Source organism: Drosophila pseudoobscura, chromosome 3 (genome assembly GCF_009870125.1).
Source record: "Drosophila pseudoobscura strain MV-25-SWS-2005 chromosome 3, UCI_Dpse_MV25, whole genome shotgun sequence".
Lineage (NCBI taxonomy): Eukaryota > Metazoa > Arthropoda > Insecta > Diptera > Drosophilidae > Drosophila > Drosophila pseudoobscura.
In genome coordinates this window covers 4,258,045-4,270,022 of record NC_046680.1, presented here as the reverse complement: position 1 = coordinate 4,270,022, position 11,978 = coordinate 4,258,045, and the positions used below count along the sequence as shown (strand labels likewise).

General features: G+C 45.8%; 1 protein-coding gene and 1 long non-coding RNA gene across 3 annotated transcripts; one reads left to right on the top strand and one right to left on the bottom strand.

The window, feature by feature from the left end:
- The first annotated feature begins 532 nt into the window (after positions 1-532).
- Positions 533-3,584, top strand: LOC26533735 (uncharacterized). Of its 2 annotated transcripts, XR_004468907.1 has the most exons (4): positions 533-2,133; positions 2,191-2,271; positions 2,338-2,511; positions 2,634-3,584. It is a non-coding gene; the product is annotated as an uncharacterized lncRNA (long non-coding RNA). The 2 variants fall into 2 exon arrangements; XR_001452027.2 differs by having other exon boundaries at positions 2,338-3,584.
- Positions 3,585-7,361: 3,777 nt separating this feature from the next.
- On the bottom strand, positions 7,362-8,975 carry LOC4803347 (gamma-butyrobetaine dioxygenase). The gene is made up of 2 exons (XM_001360083.3): positions 7,905-8,975; positions 7,362-7,824 (listed from the first exon to the last, which is right to left on the bottom strand). The coding sequence occupies exons 1-2, from the start codon at positions 8,825-8,827 to the stop codon at positions 7,506-7,508; spliced, it is 1,242 nt and encodes a 413-aa protein (XP_001360120.2). The 5' UTR covers positions 8,828-8,975; the 3' UTR covers positions 7,362-7,505.
- Positions 8,976-11,978: the final 3,003 nt, after the last annotated feature.

Here is an 11,978-nt window from a genome sequence, read left to right as displayed (position 1 = left end):
GACTGCTGACCGGAAAAGGAACAGAGGCTGCCACCAGAAGAAGGGTTCGGCTTGAACTCCAGCACGGGTGTCAGCCACTGGGTCCCACAAAGGGCCAACACTTCAGCTCTCTCACTATTAGAGGGGGGACTCCCACTCCTAGAGTGGAGCTCATTCGGGGTGCGCTGGCAGCAATTCGATTCTGTTTACGAGCTCGCATAAAAAGCCGAGTTTTATTCCGAGCGGCCCAGAGTCAATGCCAATGTGTCGGCGTCTAATGAGGCCCACCGAAAAAGGGGTTGACAGGCGCACACCGTCACACCCATCCTAAGCAAATATACTGGAAAATATGTTGGCATGCCACATTTGCTTAGCTTGAGAAAATGTTTGGCTTATTGCCTTATTAAGTTCATAAAACTGTCAAGTATTTAAAGGCAAAACGGCAAATGCTCATGAAATTATAGCCAGCCCAGCACTTGCCAACAACTGCCAACCAGGATACACACACACACGCACGTGTTGTGTAATTCTATGTGTGTGGGTGTGGGTGTGTGTGTTTGTGCCAGGATACACCTGTGTGTGGCTGTAAAGCAATTATCCAAATTGCACTTCAAATTGAACCTCTCTGCTCCCCTTGAGGCATTTTGGGTCGCAATCTCCCAGATTTCCATTAAAAAGGAAATTGAAATTTACAAGTTTCGTGCACTTCTTTTTTAGGGCCAAAACAATGAAAATTCTGTATACGGCCACTACTTATACACATTTGGGCATAGTATATATTGCTATATCTGTGAATAGTTCGAGAAAACTGTATACAGATGAGTAGAGGGAAATAGTAAGAGACAAAGTCTACCACAACGAAACTAAGTTACATAAAAAACATACACCAAATTTCAGTGAAATATTCGGGCTTTAAATATAGGGAAACATAGTAAAATTACAAGGCAGTTACTTTGATTAACCATATGTAAACATATTAAAAAGTATTTCTATAAATGAAATTACGATTGATATCCAAAATGCAAGTAAGTCTTGCTTGCCCTTCACATGGATGCATTTCCGATCTGACTGCTCGGCGTAGACAAGTCACAACAGATAACTTAGATAAAGATGAGCGAGGTAAGAAAGAATGCTTAGCAGACAAGCAGGTCAAGCAGTGCAAATAGTAAACACGATGGAACTAACAAAATGATAATAAACATACGAATTTTGAGCAGCAACAGACAATATGCGCCTGGATTGGCCAATAATTACTGGCTGCTCCGAATAATAAATATAAACCACTTGCAAGTAAATATTACATAAATTTGTACGAATTATTTTCATATTAATGCCGAACTGTAAGTGGAAACACTTCCATTCAAATGTTTCCACTCTCGGTGCAAATACATATAATGGCATACAAATTTAAGCCTAGATGGTCATGCCTATTTTTAGTACGTTAAAGTCATCACATTTTTTAAATACTAGTATATGATTCGAATTAGGGATACATTTCGAAGTTCGCTTTCTTTATACAAGAGTCGAAGAGATATACTTGGTGATGAGAACTAGCGCAAATCTAGATTTGTGTGTTCTTCTTAATTTTCATTTCAGTTATAAACTTGAAATGTTTTCTACAACTTTAGCTGGCCAAGTAACTCTTCTCGCTCAAGCTTTGAGTAAGTGTTAAAAACAGTAGTTACATGTGATCCAAGGACTTGTTAGTCTGCAGACTGCAGCAGCTCAGCAACGGCTGGAGCTGTATGAAACATTTGTTCAAAACGACGAAGGCTAATGGAAATAATATATGACACAATCTAGGGTTAAGTCTTAGTTTTAAAATTTAAGCAATATCTAAGCATTAATTGAAGGTAGTCGTAGATGAAATGGATGCCACCGACAACCAACAATTACTTCGGGAATACATCATTGTTTGCTATTTCAAATACCAATGAAACTAGTTGTATGTTCCATTCAATCGTAGAAGTATTTTTAGCCCGGAATAAATATGTTTTAGAAAACTTAATTGGCCAGACTGTCCGCCCCTATACCAAGGTTGGCCTTCATCCGGAAGATTGTCAGAGACCACAAGACAAAAGACCTTTTTTGTGGGGTCCTAGGTCGGAGGTGTAAGGGCAAACAGCATTTGAGTGCTTGCTTCATTTGGCCCAGGTGGAAAAGTCAATACTGCGGCTGTTGTTGGAAAATATTAACTGTCTCTGGTTTCAGGTCTGCCTGCTTCCAGCCCCAGGCGCTTCCGGGTGCGGTCGGTCTGCCCCGGATCGACCCCAGCACGGGATCTGGATAAAGGTAAACCTCAACTATTTGCATACAATTTGTAGAAAATAGAAAATAATCAAAGCAATGTGCAACTAGCCATGAAGAAGGAGCCAGGGTCCTGCCTGGCACGAGTATTCAGTGGAGGGCCAGGCAGGACGGACCGGACCGGGCCGTGCCGGGCTGGGCGGGGTCGGGATGTAGGAGCTACTTAGCAAACATCAACACCTGTTAAGAGTTACACTCGAGAACAAAGCTGCAAATTGGCTGGCGGTAAGTGCAGCTGTAGCTAAGAGGCGACCGACCCACACCAGCGACATCACCAACACCAGCACCAGCACCACCCCCACCACAAACCCCAACAGCAGCAACAACAATAACTAATCAATTTGCAGGACGCAAGCAACGAGAGAGACAGCTATATAAGGAGAGAGAGAACGAAAACGGGAACGGGACAGGGAGAGAGAGCTATGACGATGGAAATTTTGCTGACCGCAGGCAATGGCGATGTTCCGGGCCATGACGACGCCATGGTAATGGTAGCACAAAGCACGCCAAGGAAGGACGGGGGGCCTTAAACTTCATTATGAGATTTGTGTAATTGTTAACCAATTTACCGTTACGTTTTGCATGCCACAAGCCACAGCAGCAGCAGCAGCAACAAATCCATTCCAACTGTGCTGCCACTCGCCCTTCAAGACGATAACGCTCGTGATATATTGTCCACATTATAATACCGGAAATGTTATTAATTCAAAATTCTGCTCAATTTCGTGCACTTTGTAGGCTGTTGCTGCTTTAGCTTCACGCTGCAGATGTAGATGTCGATTTAAGGATTGGGCAAACTGCTTCAAACAGCTCAGATCGTGGTATTTGTAATTGGGCTTGTATCTGCACCGTATAGATGTAGCAATATATATGTATGTATATATTTTCCAGTGTGCAGTTGCACCTATCGGCGGTTGCAACTAAATGAACGAAATGATCAGGCATCCAGAGAAATCCGCTGAAGCCGACGGCACAGTAGGACATGCCGGGAAAAGGGAGACTTTTGGTGGAAAATATTTTGAATAGAAACAAAGATGGCCTAAGATATTCCATTTGCCAACAGTTAGTAGTGAGTTTCCTTAGTATGAGAAAATTTGATTGGGTTTATAAAAAGTTACTTCCTTAATGCACCACATCCCAACAACTGGGGATCAAGTTAACCATTAGATCAATTAGATATAACCATGCAAATGAAGCAGTAAAAGGACTACACCCTCAAAAATTATCTTATTCAATTAAACTCTTAAAATACTTAGTATGTAGTAAAACTAAAAAAAAACTCAGTTAAAAAATAAAAAAAGTCCAATTTACTTTGAGAAAGTTCTTTATTCTGTCAAAAAATTTTTTAATTGATTTTTAATTTTTAATGTTTTCTTTTTGAGCTAGTGTTTTTTTCCACATAGCTTAAGTATTTAACATTTGGTTGTATTGAATCTTAAAATAACCTATAAATCGGACCTAAGCTCATTGTAGGTTCAGCTTACCGTCTGGGAAGAATTTGGCTTTCGCATACAAAATTTATATTTTTTCTACGGTATTTTTTCCATATTTGTACCCCAACTACTACTACTACTACTAGGGAAAAGTAGAAAAAAAATCATTTCTTGTATTTTCATAATTTATTTGTGTATCTAAAAAACATTAAAAAAATGCCAATTCTTAAAAATCACATTTACCTAAATTTGCTGCTTCTTAAATAGGGTTCCCTTCCCAACGAGGATCTTCAATCGATCCTATACATATGTAATGTTGATTGCGCTCACATACTCAGAATTATTCAAGTGGCGCTGATAGGGCTCCTCAGTGTTCACCGCGCACCCGCTTTGGCCTAATTAAAAATGCCAAATGCCTCCGCTGGCAGCTAAATGCAAAATATTTGCATTGTTCCATGGCCAAATAAGGAAAGTGCGCGACCGTGTTGCGTCCTTTCTGGCGTGGCACAGTTAGGACTGCCTGCTGCCCTTCCTCTTCAGCCCCCCATCAGGCGGGGCTGACCTTTAATTGTGCTATGTGGGAGAGAAGAATATTTGGTGGGAGAAGCACTTTCGCTTATTGGAAAGGATGCAACCGGAGACAGACGCCCGCGAGACGCAGCGAAGGTTTATTGATCGGCGGAATGCTTTTAAGACGCTCACATAAAAACAATAATGATGCCACGGCGTGTGGTGTCGAGCGGGGTGTGGGGCAGTACATGCTGCACATAGAAATAAATATTTATATGGGCAACATCTATAAATTGAAAGGCGAAAGGGTTGCCCGCCCGCGACACCTAAGTCAGGTGAGACAGGAAGGACTTATAAGCTTTGCCTTTGCCCACCTACACACACACGCAAACACACACAAGTGTCCGTCCGTAGAGGCAGCAGTATTTGGACTTGGACATTTTTACGATGTGATTTCACATAACCACAACCGACGTGCAGACAAACGGGAAAACGGGGCGAAGTAGCAGCAGAAGCAGGAGCAGAAGCAGAATGTAGCAGAAGAAGAAGCAGACGACATAAGTTGCAGACGCGCTTTGGTGATAAACTTTGAAATTGCCGGAGAGACAGAGCCTGCGGCGTCAGAGTGTGGGGGAAGTACGAGAATTTATTACACTCCAGCGGCATCACACACACACACACACACAAACAGAAAACACTACTCAGATACAAACACACACACGCACGGATTCTAATAAGCAAAATGCGCTGTTGAGCCCCCGCTAATGTCCTGCAACGGAATCAAACGGAAACGAACGGAATTATGGGGCATTACCCACCCACCCATCCAATCATTTCGCACACTTCCCACTCGCCCCGGCACGGTCACCGCCCAACACCCAACGCCCTATCATCCAACCACCAAACCCCCTAACCCTGGCAATCCTACATGCTGTATGCTGTAACCTATACTTTTCAGTTGATTTCAGCGCCAGGGCATGCATGACCAAGTCATTAATATTGAAGAATGTCAGAGAAATATATACGTATACGTATGCATCGAAGGGAAAGGATTGTGATTGCGGCCATCTCTTTTCTGAGTGTCAGCATAACAAGACGACCCACCACGCGCTCCTTCTAGTGTCGCACTTGAGTTGATTTAATTCAATTCATGGACAGACAATGATTGCGTCAATTGCCGCATGTTTATCATCGAGACAGCCAAACTCGGGGCATTGTCGTGGCTAAAATCCAGGCCCTCGAGATGGATGGAGATGCGAAGGGGAATGGGAAATGGAAGGAAGATACAGCCGCACCCACCGCCACGGTCACAGCCACAGCCAAGAGTGGAAATTGTGGAAATTGTGGAAATTGTATGTAAGCGTATTAGTTTCGCAATTGTGCAAGTGCTGCGACTGTCTTTTCCTCTGCCTTCCTCCTGCTTGTGGGGTTCCCTCTTTCTGGTGGCGGCTTCTTTACATACGGATGGCTATACTCGTGTCTATCATACAATTTTTGTCTATCATACAACGATACTGGCTGACCCGACCAGCCTGCCAATTAGGGGGTGACCAAGTGAAGAAGGAGTGCCACCAAAGTGGGGAGCAGCGCGTATACATCACCCAAGGGTGCGATTCAGTCCAGGTTTTCAATTACACATTATGACTGTTGCATGGTCTACCCAAAACTGCAGTAAAATATCCCTCCCACACACACAGCGACTGCTGAGGAGCCAGTGGAAATTGGATTTGCGACTGGTTTTTTCCTTTCGGGTTTCCCTTTCGCCCTTTGCATTTGCTACCGCTTTTTATGTGGCCAGCACTGCCGCACCTTTCCCGGCTCGTTGGCTTTTATGAACTTATAAACAAGAGCCCTGGCAACAGCCACCCCACAAGCAACCCTTTCGGCCTGTTGCTGCCACCGCCACCTCCAGTGCTTATTACGTGGATTATTAGAGGGATTTACTTGCTGCCATGTACAAATTCATGTGCTCCAAGTCGGATTCCGCATTCCGGATGCCACACTGTGGCTGCTGGATGCCAGCAGGAGCCGTGTGTGTCTGGCTGTGTATTTTTGGTGGAACCATTGACATAAATAAAAAGATTTCGAAAGGATTTGCCTGCGTGCAACTACACCACACCACATCGCACCCAATCCAAGACAAACCAAAACCAAAGCAAACCAAACCCTCCAGAAAATGTTGCTTCCTGGCCCGTGAAAATGTTAGCCACATCCGAGGGTTGTCTCTGGGCTGCGTACGAGTGTGATTTACACACAAAAGATCCAAGAGCTCAGCCAAGTCAATGCTTATTTCGACAATGCTATAAATTGATAACCGGCTAATCACACATGCAAGAGTATGCTCAGAATGCTCGTAATAGTAGCACCGCGTTGTCATCTGACTCAGCCGGTCTCCGATAAGCTAATTTTTTGTCCGGCGTAAACAATGACGTGTGCTTTACTTTCACTTTATGTCGGCTGTTTAAAACGTTGTAGCTGACCTTGTGCGTATCATTTGAATGGACCCGTACAATACCCCTTTGCTCTTAAGTCTGAAATGGAAATGGAATGGAAATGGAAATTGAAAGGGAATATTTCCCTTCAGTCATCTAAATAAATTAAACAAATTGAACAATTTGAATAGCCCATGCACAAAAAGCTTTTTGTTTTAGCGATAATTTTTTCCAAGTGCCAAAAGTACTGCGATGCACCTCTGTTGCAATGTTTTCTTGTTAGTCCTTTACTATTATTCTACGAATAGGAACCGCAGCCCTCGTGTTATTAGGTATACTTCATTAAAGACAGAAATTGCATCTTATTTGATTCTTATTCCCAACAAAATAAGTTGACTTTCCTCAAGTGATGACGATGAAAAGTATTGCTAAAAATATAAAGCTTTTTGTATATTTTTAGACTTAAGCCGAACCCAAAACCCAATAGCCTATTGGCTAATACTAATATCCCCCGGAACGTGCCTTCAGGGTAGCCAGATTTCACTGGGGAACTAATCAACCAGATGCGTACATTAAACAGATTAGTTTGAAATGAACTCGCATGCTGATGCTGTAGGGTAAGAGCTCAAGCCTCAACTTTGGCTAATTGGATCACGTCAATTAAGTTTCCCAATGTTCCAAAGATCAATTCCCATTGAGATAGCGTTTATATAAAATATATATTGAAAATTACAAAGTAATAAAATAATGTTTATTGACTGGCAGAGACATGTCGTTGACGGAGTCTTGATTAAATTGAACTTAGAATTTGTGCTCGGCGATTGAGGCCACTCAACGGGTTTACTCAAGAGATGCTCTTGGCATTCCTGAGGACACGCAGGCGTGAGTAGACAATGTCCCAGTCGATGAAGGCGCCAACGATGTGCCGCACATTGCGGTCCGTGTCGTCGTACCCCGTGCGACCGTGGACCAAGCGCAGGTTGTTGAATGTGAGCACATCGCCGGGTGTGGTCTTGAAACTGCATGCCTCTTCATGGGCCAGGCGAACGAACAGGGCCATTGCCTCGTACCAGGGACGGACCTGCTCCAGCGGCACCGTGAAATGGCTGTCTCGCTGCGGAATGCTGTGGTTGATGCGCACATACCGACCCTCGGCGTCCAAGCTGCAACAGCATAGGAGTTAGGAGAGTTACAGGAGTTACCAGGGTCCTGTTAGAAAGGGGGAAGCATTTCTGAAACTCACTTGATGACTGGGGCACGCCAGATGTTGTGGAACTCCAGCTCCCCGTCGTGGCCAATGTCCGCCCAATCGACGGACGTCTGACAGAGCACCCGGAACTGCTCTGGATACCGTTCGCGCATTAGGTCCGCCACGTGGTACGCGTCCGTCAGGAGATTCACGCCGCCAGGCGAGTCCGACTGCTCCAGGGTGTGCAATAGCGTCACGCCCGGCTTGTACTCGAAGTAAGGCATGTCCGTGTGCAGGGGCAGGGGTGCAGCCAGGTAGGCGTAGTTGCTGGCCCCCGGCTGGGCCCGCACGCTGAACTCATCGCCGTAGGTGGTGCGGCGCATGAAGCCCACGCGATTGCACAGCCGCCGAAGAACGTCAAACTCGAGAGGGGCCTGCTTGATCAAGGCCACTCCGTACACTGCCAGATGGTCGAGCCACTCCAGCAGAGCCTCGTCGCTGGCCAGCAGATCTCGGTACTGGAACTCGCGACGGATGTGCTCGAAGTCCGTCCCGCTCCAGTGCCTCGGCTCGGGGCGGTAAAAGTCGCTCAGGTAACGCGTGCGGTTCGCCAGCGAGAAGTCGCGCACCCTCAGCCAGGCTAAGGGATACTGGGAGGCGTGGCCATCGGACCACGTGATGTACAGTATTTCCTGATCCAGATCCACACTATGCTGCTGCACTCGCACACTCGTGTCCAAGTTGTTCCACAGCTGGGGCAGGCGACTCATGGTTTGGGGCAAGAAGCACTCCCCGCAGCGGCAATTGTCCCTCAGCCAGATGTCCGGGAACTGCATGTCCAGCTTGCCAGGACTTTGGTGGTCCATTACGATCACCATTCGTAGGTGATCCTGCTTGGACGCAGTCTTCAGGTCCAGCTCTGGCTTCGGCTGACGTCGTCCTGGGACTCGGCTGAGTTGGGGGTCCGCTTGAAACATTTCACACAACCAACTGCGACGTCTTCTGCCAACAGAATGAGCTGGTGTCTTGTGCCTGGAGCGGCATCAGACCATGCTGTGCCCATTGGGGCTACGTGGCCCTAATTCCGGGGTACCGAGCCGTAACCCAGATAGCCGCTCGCGCGATGCTGCCAAGGCAACCCCATGCCAGACTGTTCAGTCGAGCACTTATCAATCATTTGTCGTCGCAGCAGTTTTCATTTCATTGACGAGAGTCTTGCGACGGGTGCTCTCAGACTCCGTTGCGTTGCTCCTTCGAACATGTAAAATTAAAAATGCAAAATTAATTTTCCACAAAACTGCAACCGTTTGCAATTTTTCATAATTGTTTGTCCGCTGCAACTGGCAGGGGACAGCCTTTTCATGGCACTCCCCCTAGTGCTGCTTTCCCCCTATTGATGTGCCGTCAATTATTGTTTGGCGCATTGATCACTTCATTCGTGCCCCATCCACATCCACATACACATTCACACCCACATCCCTTTTTGCCTTCCATTTCCATACCCTTCCAAGGCTGATTTCAATGCGAGTATCCTGCCTGGGACTATCTCAGGCAGCAACATCAGAAAAATCATAAACAATAACCATTTCCAGCTCCAGAAAGAATCAGTTGGAAAACAACGGCAAAGGCAACGGCAGCAACAACAATATCTGGTATCAGCTCATACGAGTATATGGCGCGATTTTTAATTATCACTTTCGCATTTTGTGTACGAGTATTGTTCGCCTCGAACAGGCCTCCCACTCGTATCTATCTATCTATGGCTCATCTCTTGTCGACTCGCGTTTCCATTTCCAGTGCTTTTGCGCCTCGAACAAAGAAAGCGCGCCGAACAATCCATGGAATGCTCAGCTTTTAGCTCAGAGCGAGATTCTTCTAGCCCGAAACCCCTTTCCACCCCTCTATCAGTTAGGGTATGCTTGGTTATAGCCGAAAATTGAACAGAGGGTTTGAATAATAAAAAAAGAGAAATACTAGAATAGATATCGGGGAATAAAAAGATTTTCAAACAAGAATGGCTCTGTTTTCCCGATGGAATAATACTATTGATGAGGCAGTTCCTGTTTCAAGAAATCAGAAAATTTGAATTAAAGACTACAGATAGTGTTTTTGTATAATATTGAATTTGAATTCGTATTAACTATGGATGAACTAAACATATCTCTCTAAAAGATGGCTGCGAAAGTTCCTTCGGAATTAATCACCGTAGGAATCTATTCATTCGAAACACCAGAAAGAGCATTCGAAAGTCGATTCGATCACCTGGCCAACTGTAATTCGAAATGGCTTTTGCTGAGCAACAGAGTCGTTCCACCAGCAGAACTTTATTGTTTTCAATTAAAAACACTCACAGCCCATTCAGCCGACGAATCCATTCGGTTTGCTGTCAGCGCTCAGGGCTCACGGCATTCATAGGCTCGAAGGCAGCTAAAAGCAGCAACGTGACACAATTGCAGATGCAAGTGAAATGTAATGAGGTGTAATGAAAATGCATTCAAGTGACAGTTTTTCCCACATCCAGTCCCATCCGTAGTCCCATTCCCCATTCCCACGTGCACTTAACAATAATCAGGAACAACAATAGTGGGGAATATCGATAGAGGCTGAGCAGGCTGAGTAATGAGTAATGCCGTAAAAGCATTCCATGACCGGTTGAATTTTGAATGTTTTAAATGGGGAACACGGACTTTGAATGGTAACTTCATACTGGATCAGATCCAGTGACACTAAACACGTGTTTTTTTGTTTCATTTAACCAGTCCGTTGCAAACAAGCCGCAAATTATACCATCATGGATTTTGGTATGGAAGTGCAGCACTTATGAAAATTAAGCAAAACCCGCAAAGCCGCAAAGTGTCCAACAAAACAAAACAAAGCCGAAATCGAAATTTGTTTATTGAATTCCGACCAGCCAATCGCCCGTCCAATCAACTGGTAAATAAATCAATTTCACGGATTAATTTTTTAGCTTTTTCAGCAACAGCGTCCCGTTAAACGCTTAAATTATTTATAAGCCCACCGGAGCTGAAGTTTCCAGGGTGGCACGGGTGGCACGGGGCAGGAGAGCAGAGTTTGACAATGGCTGCCTAACGGTGAGCACAATGGCGGCGCTTTGGGCCTAATTAGCCTCGTGGGCAGCAGCGGCGAGAATATTTTGGAATTGAGAATTCGGATTTCGGGGATTGTCCCCGCATCCGTGACAATGCTGGAACGCATAATTAGGCGAAAACCCGACTCGCTGCCTGCCACTTCAGAATGGGGCACAAATTGGACCTGGACCATGGACTACGCCCACACCTCAGCTTTGTATTTCCGCCAAGAAATCCTGGAGTGTGCCTCAAAAGGTCTCGAAAAAAACGCAGAGGCGGTTTCGGAGTACGGAAAGTGCAGTAAGTAGCTGGGGCCACTGTGGGACACATAAATAAATGTGCCCGCAAAATCCGTAAATATGATTAAGTGCCAAATTTATTTACAGCTCCCCGGTCGCCTTTAAAAAAGCAGCCTGCGTACTCCCCCTCCAAAAGGACAACGACAGCCACAGCGACAGCGAGAGGATGTGGACGTGGACGTGGATCAGGATGAGGATGAGAATGAGAATGCGGAGAGCCCCGTGGGCAGGCAAACAGAAGCAAAAGCCGGAGTCACCACCTGCCGGATGGCGCGTGGCTTATAGCCAGCAATGAAATGCTCCGGTGGCAGTCACTGGGTGGTGCACGGAAAGTGGGAATGGGAGGTGGTGGCCAGGTGGGCAACTCGATTACAATTACGTGCGCTAATTGCACTTTAAACGCGTCCGAGCTTGTCACGACGACGTTTCATCCATCCATCTGTCCGTCCGTCCGTTGCTTGTGTCCGCTGCCCGCACAATCCTGTTCTTCATGTTTATGGCATTTCCTTTGGCACAACTTACAACGACATAAATTTGCAAACATGATGTCCTTGGTGGAGCGCATTATACGAACTCCTCCCATCCGACTCGACTCCCAACCGCAACCACAATCACGACCACGAGCAAGCCCGTGACTATTCCGGCTCTCGCATTGTAATAGCCGGGCACTGTTGCTGCCACTGCCACTCGCTCTACCTCTCGCAGTTGCCGTAATTCAAAGTGGCGCTAAATTTAGTTTA